We start from the raw sequence: 11,960 nt of genomic DNA, 5'->3' as shown, positions 1-11,960 counted from the left end.
GTGCCCGGTAAATGCACGCCAAGCGAATGACTGAATGACTGAATGAATGACGGCTGCCGAGGGAAAGCCCCGCCCCCGGCGTTGCTAACGAACCCTCCGTCAACGCACCGCCTCCCGGCGCATCCTCCACGCCAGGCCCCCCTGCACCGCCTGAGGGCTCCCTAGCGGGGCGCGGCGTCCCTGGCCTCTGACCTGCTGCCACGCTGGCCCCGCAGCCTGCCCGTCCCTCCCACGCGAAAGCACCGGGGACTGTTCGTCCTCAAATGTTTTGCACTAGAAGTATCTACCTCCGAGACGCTCTTCGGTCTGCCCCCGCCACTCCCCCGCCCACCCAGGCCTTCGAGGCCCTTCTCCACGCTCATTAGGCTGACCGGGGGGTCGCTCTTGCCGGCAGGACCCTGTGCCCTGTGCCCCGTGCAGGCGGGACCGGGCCTCCCCACCCACGGCGGGCCTGGCAAGGCGCGGGAGACGTGCGGTGAGGGAGGAAGTGGGTATGCTCGGAAGCAAACAGCCCCGGTGATCGCTAGGCCTGCCCTCGCCCGTCTGCCTGCGGGTCCAAACCTGCAAAAGGCCAGGGAGAATGTGGGCGGGTCTGGAGGAGCCGGTGGGGTGCACTGCACGTAATTACTGAGTGTCTGAGTGTCGGGTGACAAACACTGTGCTACCCATCAGCCTGACACTCCTCCGGGTGAGGAGGGGGGGATGCTGCCGCCTCCCCCCGCTCCTCTGTGACATCAGAAGGGCTGGGCTCCCCTCAGCCTGGACACCTCCCTGCACCCGGGACTCCTAGTGATCCTGGGGGGCAAGCTGGTGCACCTCCGGCCCTGCAGGAGAAGACCCCGGGGTCCCGGTGGACCACAAGGGGACGCAGCAGGGTGGCCCGGGAGGCAATGGCCGGGGGAGAAGGAGCGAGGGGAGGCGCCCGTCCCCCCTTTGCCACTTCCCGTCCGTGCGCCCTGAGCGGCTCCCTGTCCTCTGTGGCTTCTCGAGCGAGCCGTCCTGTTTCCGTGTGCCGACCGAGGGTCCCCCCGTCCAACCCCTGACCCCCGTCAGCTCCCCATCCGACGACGCACAAGAGGCCCGGCTTCCCAGAGAGCCGGGCCACACGGCGTGCTGGACCCGTGGGGCGTGTGTCGACCAGCCCCTCGGACCTCGGTCTCTCCCAAGGTCCCTCTGGGGACGCCGGGCCCCCATGCGCCTCTAAGACTTCCCTCCCAAGAAGCCCGTCCTCAGGGGCGTTCTTCCGGCGGGGACGCGGCCAAGCTCCCCCCGAGGCCGCCCGCGAGGCGCACAAAAGCCACACCGGCACCGCGGCCCAGCAGCCCAGCCGTGTTTTCTGCTGCCTGCCGTCCGAGGGCCGCTCCGCGGGGCCTGGCGTGGAGGGCGCCTCGCCGGCCGAGGGTCTGCCCGCAGACCGGGCCGCGGGGGCCGGGCGTGGGGCCGCTCAGAGGGCCACGGTGGGGTTGCGGGCGAACACCTTCTTCGAGTCGATCTCCCCTTCGACCATGTGCGGGTGGATGTCCACGTTCTGCCCCGCGTCCTTGCACAGCTTGAGCAGGGTCCGGACGTTGTTCTCGGACAGCCGCAGGTACCTGTGCGAGACAAGGCCGGAGGGTCAGCCGAGCGCGGAGCCGCCGCGGCGTTGGCCTTGACCGGGGGCAGCGAGCCGTAAGCACCGCGGGACCTCCGAAACGGAGCGGACCGCGTCTCAGAGCAGTGGGACCCCACGGAGTTGGGGGGAGTTTGACTGGCAAAGCTCTGGGCAACGTACGCACTAAGCACCGCCCCTGCCTGCCCTGTCCCCCCAAAAGCTTCACTATCTTCGACTCGGTAACTCCGCTCGGGCCCTCTACTCGCCTCGAGAAGTCAATGGGAAGGAAAGCTATATTATTTAAGGGTGCGTTCTGGGGGTATCGACAATAGAAAACAGGAAATTCCCTCCACGTGGCCGGTTAAGTGAGCGGGGAACCTTCGTCTCGAGGACCGTTCTGCGGGCATTGAGGTGGCGTCAGGAAGGAGGAGGTGCGGCGTGGCCATGACATTGTGCTGAGGGGCAGAGGGGACCAGGATGCAAATCGTTGGGAGATTCTCCCATCGCTGCCATGCGTGCGCCACCTGGACAAGGCCCAGGCCGGGGGATAAAGGCGGGGCCGCCCTGCGGGCCAGAGGCGAGCACTTCCTGTCCCTAACACTCAGACGCTGAGGACGCCGGTTTGACGCACGAGCCTGAAGCCCCACGCTCTGACTTACACCGAGGAGCGGGACGGATCCCATCTGCACTGCGATCCAGAGGTCGCCTCTGCCGTCAGAGCCTGGAAGCTTTTTATTCCGCCACCATCGACCTTGACCTTGCTCCCCGCTCTGGTACAAGGACCCGGGGCCCCTGCGCAGGCCGCCGCGTGCTGCGTTGCTGCAGACGCCGGGGAGGAGCCGCACGTCGACAGAACCCGGGCCTTCCCCCCCCTCTGGGGATGGCCTTGCTTCTCTTTCGAGGTCTGCCTGGGACTCGCCTGTTTTTACAGCCAACTCGGACTCCCCACACCTGGACCACCTTTCCCCGACAGCTCCGGCCGTGGTCTGCCCCCTCCCACCCACCCGGCACGGCCCTGGCGGGGCACGCACCTGTGCGTGAGTGGGCACTCACTGGCATCCCATGCCAGACAACTTTGTGCTTTTCTGAGACGTTTTCCTAATGGCTCGTTGGACGCCATCTCTCCAAACATCCTCATCCCCTCCTTGGAGGGTAGCGGCCCTGTCTGAATCTCTTCTCCCCTACCCTGGAGCCCAGGCAGGCTCCCCGTGGGCCGGGGTGGATCAGGACCACACTGTCAATCTGAAAGCCACAGCCAAAGTCATCTAGCCCCGGAAGAGGCAGGAACAGGAAGTCCCCTCTAGCCTGGAGGCTGCCTGTCAATCTCAGCCAGCCGGCGGGCAGGGAAGGGCTTCGAGGTGGGGTGGTGGACGCTTGGCACCCTGAGCCAGCAGCAGAGCTCACTGCGGCCAACTCTGCGAGGACGAGGAGGACAGCGGCACCCTGTGGTCCCGCCGCCTCCTCTGCTAGGGTCCCCAACCTTGTCTTCACACCTTTACAGTAAAGGGTACCAGCGGGCTGGGGACAGGTACTTGAACTTTGGGGCAGAAACCAAGCTGTTCGGCGTGGCTGACAACCAGAGTGAGCGGGAAGGGGACCCCTTTGTCAAAGCAGTGGACACCAGGTGGCTCCACACTTCCTTCACGGTCCCTCTAAGAGTCTAAAACCCAAGCGCACAGCAGGCGGGCCCTGGGGTGGGGCCCGCGGAAAGGCCCTGGGGGTGACCGCCTGTTAAAGCGGGCCGCGAGCCGCTCTCCCCTTCCTGAGAGAGCGACCGCCAGGGTCTCCGCTGTGGGACACATGGAGACACGGGAGAGGCCGCGTAAGGATCCAGAGACGCAGCCTCGGGACGGCAGCGCCTGAAAGTCGTGCACATCCAGGACACGGTCCACCGGCAGGTGTGGCTTCTGCCCCGGGGCGGCCCCGGGCGACTCAAAGGCAGAGCCAGCCTCCCGGGTCTCCGGTCTGGACCAGAGACGGCAGAGAGCAAAGCCCGCCCGCCCAGGACGCCCCGACGCGACCCCGCGCATGGGCCTCTCACCGGCAGCTCAGCACCTCCTCCGGCTTCAGCATCCTCACCATCTCCATCTTGGCCTCGCCGCCTTTCTCCACGAGGTTCTTCAGCCGGCGATCGTAAGACGCGTCTGGCATCTTGCCCACCCAGTCTCTTAGGAGGGTCGACTTCCGCGGGGGGAAGAGAGTGTCCTGCAGTATGGGGTCCACGATGCTTTGTCGGTGGTATGCCATGGACCGCTGAGAGGAATCCAGGCCAATGCCGTCCTTGATCTCTACATCTGCAATTGGACAGATGTCGCAAGGAGTTAGATGCTGACAGATTAGACTAGTTTTTTGCTTGCTGTGTTAATGCTAAGATTATGACGGCTTGCTATTAATGCAGAAATGCCCATATTTTATAAAGTCTGCAATAGTTGAAGGAACACTGGGATCATTTGTTCTTTAAAAGTTAGCTAGAACCTGGCGAGAAACCATTTTTAGTGGGATAGCGTCAACCATTTTCGATTTTTACATCAGAAATTGCACTGTTCGAATTTTTCTGTTCCTTATAATATCACTTTTGATAATTTATAGTATGAGAGGAAATTATCCATTTCTGTTAGGTTTTCAAATATAGTCTACAGAGGCGCATGTAGTATTCTATTACGATTCATCTAATGTATTTCTTATTGTACTTGTGTACCCTTTCTCATACAAAATCTTGTCTATTTTTACTTTTCTTTTTAACAAGACTTACAATGACTTCATGTTATTCATCAGTTGCTTTTTCAAAAAGCTAGCTTTGGATTTATCCTTTTGACTGCTTTTAATTTTGTATTTCATTAATCTCAGATGGTATTTAGTTGATCAGTTATCTCTTTATATTAATTATTCCTCTATCCTATTAAATTAATAAAAGTATTAGTTTTTCGTCACTTTTAGTTTTATGAAGAACCACTATTTTTGTTCTTACTGTAAGTTTTCTTCTAATCGTATATTTTGCCTCCATTCATAGGTTTTAGTGTCAAAGAGGCTGATTTTCATTAGCTTTTCTTCTCTTTGCTATAAGGGTATTTTAGGAGCTTCTTTCTAAATTTCCAACTGTTAAGGTGGGGGTATCTTCTGATCTTAATTTTATTTATAATTATTGCTTTAGAACAACATAGGTAGCCCTAAAATCTTTGCTTTTCTGAATGTTAATTTTTTTTTTTTTTTTTGGTGGTGAAAATACAGATGATTTTTGTAAATATTTTCGGCCATATAAAGATGAGTGTTCTCTATTCGAATATACAGTTCTGGTTTGTTAACTGTGCTTCCTGTCACTGTCTACCTGACCTATTTGGTTATGAAAAAGGTGTATTAAAACTCCCCACCACGGCCACATTTCCATCAGGTTCTCTTTGCCCTTCTAAATATTTGTCGATTTCGTTACCGTATTTTTGGCGTGTGTAGGTTTTAAGGTTACTGTTTACTCTCTTTCCCCTCTTTTAGACCATGCATTTCTTTCCACCTTAACTCCACTACACCTGTTCGCATGTAGTATCTCTTTGTTTATCCTTTCGATTTCAATCTTCCTGTGCTACCCGGTTTTAAGGGTTATATAGATTTGCTTTAAACCAACTATTTCCTAATTTGGTGCCAATTCTATCTCCTGGAGCATTTTCTGTAGATCAAGGGATACAAGGCGGAGAAAGTCCCTAAGTATCTCTCTATCTGCAAATGTCATTCACTCACTCCCACGGCGACTTCCATGGGGGCTGGGGACAGGGTTATGGGGCTGCAGGTCTTCACTCTCAGAAGGCTAGAGTGTGATTTCACTCCAGGTTGGTGCTACTTTGATTTTTTTCTCCTTGTAGGTAAATTGTTCTTCCTGTAGTCTGGTGCGATTCCATCGATCAGGCTTGGGAATGTCACCAGGACATGCCAAGGGGGATGAGCCTGGGCCTCCCGTAGTTACCCACATGCGGGGCAGTGCCCGGGAGGGAGGCGGTAACTTGCCCGCGGTCTCGTGATGAGGTAGTGGCTGAACTGGGACTCTTAATGCCCGGTATCGTGTCCTGGATTGACAGCTGGTCCCTAGGAGGGTGATGGGGTAAGGTGGCCTTAGCCGTCCCTGTTTATGCATGGCAGAAACTAGTAGAATTATGAGCTGCACGTCCTCACTGGCACAAAGGGAACCCCTTTGCAGAAGGGGCCATAGCCTTTCCCGAGACATTGGACCCTCTTCTGGGTCAAGGTGGGTTTCATATAGGAAAAAAAAAAAAAAAAACCTAGTAATCAGAATAGTGATGATAATTGTGCACGTCAGCTAACATTTTCTGAGTGCCTATGTGCCAGGCATGGGTTGAGGGGCTTTGGGGGGGGGGTACTACAGTCTCACAGGCATGGCACACTCATGTAACAAACAAGCAGAGAGACTGAGTCACGTGCCCAAAATGCCAGAGCTAAGTTGTGGTGGATCCAGGAAAATGTCACTGCCTTTTTCTGAACACCTGTCCTGGTCACCCTCTGGACTGAAATGACCCACATTCCTGGTCTTTGGCTGAACAGATAAGTTAGATTTCTAGTGGGCCGTGGGTGGGACTCCAGGGCCCCATTCTGTCCACATGGAGACAGACGGCACGGTGTTATCAGCCTCCAGCCCTCCGCCCGAGACACGCACGCTCCCCCGGCATCTGCAGAGCGCCCTGAGCAGAAGGTCAAAAGGAGGGGAAGCCAAATAAATTCCCTGCTCTAGTCTAGCTGCTCGTACTCTGCCAAGATTTACTTTGGAAATGTGTTCGCATAGCTTTCCTGGGATCTTTTACTGACCCATAGCCAGAGTGACCTTCTAAAAATTCAAATCCAACTTGGTAGCTGGTTTCCTTCTTAAAATGTTCACTCACTCGCCACTGCATTCAATCAGGTTTACGTTTTGGAAAGGCCCACCTGAGACTTCTGCTTTCAGCCAAGATGGGGTGACAGAAGGCGAAGTTACCCTTTCACCTTAAACAAGACAAACTAACAAACAAACCAGGGCCTGTTACATGAAACGACGGTTTTCGGACCCTGGACAACAGGCAACATGAGGCAACGAGGCTGGAGGGAGGCGAAAGGGTGAGGTGAGTCCCACGAGGCCCCGGCCGAGCCCACGGCCACAGTGTGGAGCGTGGAAACAGACGCCGTGGTTTCCCCGAGCCGGGCGGCGGGGCGGAGGGGCCGAGGCCGCTGGACTTCCCGGGGTGGAGCAGCGGGAGGAAGCTGCTGGGATCGCTCCGGGGTCTGAGAAGACCCCGCTCAGCCGAGCCCTCACCGGGGCCTGCAGAAATGTCGCAGACCCGGCGGACGAGACCCCTCCGCAGCTTCCGTGAAGGCCGGGGCGTGGGAAGGAGAGACACGGGGTGTGAAAGTGACCCAAAGTGAAGCTCCGGAATGCGGACTACCACGTCCGAATGAAAAATACCTCAAATGGGATCCACATTGCAAAGAAAAGATGAGCGAACTTGAAGACATAGCGACGGAAAATATATATTAAAAAAATCAACACAAAAAGAAAAGGCTGGGGGCAGGAACACAGTAAGTTCCGGGTCTTCGCGTGGGCTGTGGTGCCTGGGAGGGAGGGAGGGAGCGGAGGATTGAAAAAAATGTTTAAAGAAATAATGGCCCCAATTTTTTCAATTTGCTGAAAACTATAAACCAAGAATGTCGGCAAACCCCAAAGGCAAACGCGAGAAACACGGAGCGAAACGGTGTCAACGCGCGTTCTAACCGAATCGCTCAAAGAGAAAACCTTCAAAGCAGCCGGAGCAAAGAGGCAGCTCACGGAGGGCGCAGCCGAGGACGGCGGTCGACGTCCCTCGGGGCACGGCATCAGTGAGCGGCGGGCGGGCTGCTGCGGGCGCCGCCGCCCTGACCACGGTGCGACTCTCGGTCCCTCCGGAGGAGGACGGCCCCGGCAGCTGGGCCGGGTGCCCTTACCAGGCTTCTTGGTGCCGTCCTTGATGTAGCTGCCAGGGACCATGCTCAGGCGCTTCCCCTTGGTCTCCACTCCGTAGAGCCTGCGGTACATGACGGCGTCTCCGTCCCTTCTGGAGCTGAGCCTCTGGGCCTTGCGGGGGAGCAGGACAGGAGGTACACGCTGGGGGGCGGGTTCCAGCGTGCGTGCTCCCCGGAGGTGGGCGGGGGGCGGGCAGGGTGGCAGGCGTGGGGCAGGCGGGATGGCCAGCGGGGTGGCCAGCGGGGTGGCCGGCGGGGTGGGCAGGCGTGGGGCAGGCGGGGTGACAGGCGTGGGGCAGGCGTGGGGCAGGCGGGGTGACAGGCGTGGGGCAGGCGTGGGGCAGGCGGGGTGACAGGCGTGGGGCAGGCGTGGGGCAGGCGGGGTGACAGGCGTGGGGCAGGCGTGGGGCAGGCGGGGTGACAGGCGTGGGGCAGGCGTGGGGGCAGGCGGGGTGACAGGCGTGGGGCAGGCGTGGGGGCAGGCGGGGTGGCCAGCGGGGTGGCCAGCGGGGTGGCCGGCGGGGTGGGCAGGCGTGGGGCAGGCGGGGTGACAGGCGTGGGGCAGGCGTGGGGCAGGCGGGGTGACAGGCGTGGGGCAGCGTGGGGGCAGGCGGGGTGACAGGCGTGGGGCAGGCGTGGGGCAGGCGGGGGTGACAGGCGTGGGGCAGGCGTGGGGGCAGGCGGGGTGACAGGCGTGGGGCAGGCGTGGGGGCAGGCGGGGTGGCCAGTGGGGTGGCAGGCGGGGTGGCAGGCGTGGGGCAGGCGTGGGGGCAGGCGGGGTGACAGGCGTGGGGCAGGCGGGATGGCCAGCGGGGTGGCCAGCGGGGTGGCCAGCGGGGTGGGCAGGCGTGGGGCAGGCGGGGTGACAGGCGTGGGGCAGGCGTGGGGGCAGGCGGGGTGACAGGCGTGGGGCAGGCGGGGTGGCCAGTGGGGTGGCAGGCGGGGTGGCAGGCGTGGGGCAGGCGGGGTGGCCAGTGGGGTGGCAGGCGGGGTGGCAGGCGTGGGGCAGGCGTGGGGCAGGCGGGGGGCCGGGCCCGCTCCGCAGCTCCTCGCTTTTCCGGCTGCCCCTCAGGGCCGTGGACACCACAGCCTGGGGCACTGAGGTCTGGGCGTCTCACACAGGGTCGGGGGAGGAGGCAGACAGGACCCTGGACCACCGGAGTGCATGTCCTCCCTGTCCCCGGGTGGGACCTTTTGTCGGGTCCCCGTTTGGGGTCAGTGTGAGGCGGGAGTGGATTTTTGAGCCTTGAGAAAACTCTGTAAGCAGCTGCCAGACACCGTGCAGGAGCGGGGACCCAGTGGGGATGGGTGGCCATGCGGGGCTCTCACCTGCTCAGCGAATGACAGCTGGTGGCGATCTCTCTTCTGTTTCGGGATGTTCTTGGCTTTCTTTTCTTCCCTCCGACTTCCTTTAGGGGATGTCACTGTCTTGACTTTGTTCTTCTGCAAGGGGGCGAGGGGAACACTGTGACCCCCACGGGCACCGACCACTCTGTCCCCACGGGGGGAAGCTCCCTGGCGCGCGGATCTGTCCCCCCGTCCCCCTCCCCCCACCGTCCCTCTCCTGGCGTGCCCTGGGGTCCGTGCCACGCCGCCCCCACGGCCGGCCGCCTCTTCACTTCGGAGCCCATCCCTGGCTCCCTTGCAGCCTCCAGGTAAGAGCCCCGTCCCCAGCCTGATAAAAATGCCTTCCAGCCCCCAAAGGGCCTTTCTAGCTGCCACTCCCCTGCCACAGCCTGCGGTCTGGAGCCACAGAAAAGCCACCTTGACTTTGAGTCCAGTAGGACTCTCCCTTCGTCCCCAGAACCCCTCCTGCCCTCAGTCCACCCACCCTAATCCTGTCTTCCCAGAGCCGTCACCGGAGTCCGCCCCGCCTCCCGCACTTCCGGGGGCTCCTCACCGCCATCGAGGGCCGAGCACGTGTGCCCCGTGCACGTCCCCGGCCTTCCGCTCTCCCCGGGCAGGCGGGGGCGACGGCACATTGGGGGTACCAGGGCCCACTGAGGAGGGGCCCCCAGGGGCCATCCAGGCCAGTCCATCACGGCGCGCCTCACTGACTGGGACTCCTCGGGGCATGCCGCTGGTGGTTGTGGGAGGTGGTGGCCGAGGCCGGTCTCTCGGTCCGATGGCCTGGCCTGGCCTCCTGTCTAGGGCTGAGTGGCTGAGCAGCCTTGGGCAAGCGCCTGCTCCCTCTACAGCTCAGATCCCTCATCTGATGGCGGGGGCCGCAGTGGGACCCGCCTCCGAGGGCTGCTGCGGAAACGAGCGGCTCACCGCGTGGGGCTGCCGAGCCTTCCCTCTCCCTGGGCGACACTACGTGGGCGGGAGTGTTTGATAGGCCGGTCGGTATGCGGCAGGGAGCTGTCCAAGGGCGTGCGGACAGCCACCCAAGGCGGGGGTGCTGGCCCACCTGGGGGTCTCGTTTGGATTATTGCAGAGAGAGGGGCGCAAGCTGGGGCCGGGTTGAGGAGACAGTGGCCAAGGGCGGCTCCTGCAGAGGTAGGTCCCCTTCCACCTCCCCCACGACCCTCAGCCTCCCCTGGGGAGTCACTGGAGTCGCTCCCGGCCCCGTTCTGGGAAAGCCGAGTGGGACGGATCTGGCAATTGCGCAGACCAAGGGCATTGCAACGGCCACTGAGCCGGAGGCCGGGGCCTGGACTTCGGACCTCGGGGTCTCCTCAGGGGATCATGAGGGGCCTAGCCCAGACCAGGAGAGGCGGCCGCAGCCAGCGCCCCTCCGGCCTCCTCCCTGACGGCCCCCCGCCGCCCGCGCTGCCTGGTCCTTATAGCATTTCCTTTGGGACACTCAGCTTGTAAAGTCCTTCCAGTTTTACAACCTAGGAGGGTTTTTCTCAAGGACTCGGGAGGTATGCCTCTGAAGCACATTCATCAAGAAAGATGGCGCCCCCCCCCCCCATCTCTGTGGGAGAGCAGGAGCCCAACAATTAGCAGACTCAGCCGGCCTAGTCGGGACGGCCTCCCCGACAGCCTCCAGTCCTCCTCTGCTAGTTCACCCCAGTGCTGAGAAACCCCCTGCCTTTTCTCCTGGAGCCAGGTCAGTCTCTCACCCCGGCGGCACGCACCGGCTGCGCCTGCTTCCTCTTCCCCTGCCTCCGCTCCAGCCACTCGAACACCCGCGTGAGGTCGGACATGCGCCTCTCCTCGGCCGTCTTCCACATGGACTTGCGCTCCGTGGGCATCAAGCTCTTCAGGGCCTCGGACTTCTCTGCCATGATGGAGCCTGGCTCGAGTCTTCTAGGCCATCACGGAGCCAGGCTGGAGCCTTCGGCCCAAAGGTGGTAGACCCCGGCTTCGTCCATCCTTCTGTCTCTAGCTGCTGGCCTGGGTGACCCAGACGGCGGGGTGTGGCGGGTCCTGGTCCTAAGGGGTGTGTGGGAGGGTCTGCAGTGTGATTGTGAGGTCACTCTCAGGCTGGCCCTTGGGGCCAGAGTTGGAGCGGGGCACTGGCTTCCCCACGTGGCCACCGTCCCTCTCCTGGACTCTGCCATGCCCTCCTCTGTGGCCTCCCCACGTCAACTTCCATAAAGCCATTGCTAAGACAAAGGTCAGCCTACGTCTCTCCCTGTCTCAGAAACCTTCGACGGCTCCCTGTAGCCTACAAAAAAAAAATTCTAAATTCCTCGGTTTGGCATCTGGGCTCTCATTCCTAATTAGAATGAAGATTTTTATAGTCTCGATTGCTTTTCTATTTGTCAAAGAGATAGTTATCGGATGCCCACGACGTGCCAGGCAGGGTGCTGGGGTTGCACTGCAGAGAACGACATGGTCAGACCTCGTGACACATACGGGCCCGTGGGAAGGACAAAACGGCAGCCAGATAATTACTCGAGGAACCCGAGAAGGCGGAGTGAAGAGGAGCCCACGAAAGGGAAGGAATGTAGTTCTACGACGGCCTGGGACGGAAGCAGCAGGCCCGGACGGCGTGCCAGCGGGTGGCGCCGACTCAGCGGGGATAGCCCCCAGCGGGGCGCCGGGCGCGGGGAGCAGCACATCCACGGGCCCGGAGCAGGGCGGGGTGGGGGGGGGGCGGAGCCCGCACGCCTGCGGGGCAGCAGAAGGCCAGGTAGGCTTGTGAGGGACGCCACCGCAGGACAGGTGGGCGGAGGCCAGAGTGGGCGGGGCCTTGAAGGGCCGCGTGTTGGCTCCAACTGGGAAGGAAAGGGAAGGAAAGGGAGATTCAGACGGAGGGCAGGGAGCGGCATGGCCGGGCTTCCTTTTCTCGTCTCGGTAGACGTTCTTGAAGGAGACTGTGTCAGGAATGTGCCAGTGCACGTGGATCCACAGTGTGGCGGTCAGCGCATCTGCTTTACACGCAGAAGGTCCTGGGTTCGCGCCCCAGTGGAGCCACGGTCCATTCCATGGTCTACGGCAGTGTCCC

The 11,960-nt window shown here is 60.7% G+C and overlaps 1 protein-coding gene across 1 annotated transcript; it reads right to left on the bottom strand.

Moving 5' to 3' along the window:
- Positions 1-1,444: 1,444 nt before the first annotated feature.
- On the bottom strand, positions 1,445-10,794 carry CUNH16orf78 (chromosome unknown C16orf78 homolog). Its single transcript, XM_016147554.2, has 5 exons — positions 10,630-10,794; positions 8,891-9,004; positions 7,544-7,673; positions 3,633-3,885; positions 1,445-1,592 (listed from the first exon to the last, which is right to left on the bottom strand). The coding sequence occupies exons 1-5, from the start codon at positions 10,792-10,794 to the stop codon at positions 1,445-1,447; spliced, it is 810 nt and encodes a 269-aa protein (XP_016003040.1).
- Positions 10,795-11,960: the final 1,166 nt, after the last annotated feature.

This window comes from Rousettus aegyptiacus, unplaced genomic scaffold (genome assembly GCF_014176215.1).
Source record: "Rousettus aegyptiacus isolate mRouAeg1 unplaced genomic scaffold, mRouAeg1.p scaffold_m13_p_14, whole genome shotgun sequence".
NCBI lineage: Eukaryota > Metazoa > Chordata > Mammalia > Chiroptera > Pteropodidae > Rousettus > Rousettus aegyptiacus.
Note: the sequence above shows the minus strand (reverse complement) of the source record. Positions and strands in the feature narration are given on the sequence as shown.

Coding starts and splice junctions, on each gene's coding strand:
- CUNH16orf78 (XM_016147554.2), bottom strand. CDS start 10,794: ATGGCAGAGAAGTCCGAGGCCCTGAAGAGCTTGATGCCCACGGAGCGC. Junction 3,886..7,543: donor GGACGGCACCAAGAAGCCTG/GTAAGGGCACCC, acceptor GTCCAATTGCAG/ATGTAGAGATCAAGGACGGC. Junction 1,593..3,632: donor GAGGAGGTGCTGAGCTGCCG/GTGAGAGGCCCA, acceptor TGTCTCGCACAG/GTACCTGCGGCTGTCCGAGA.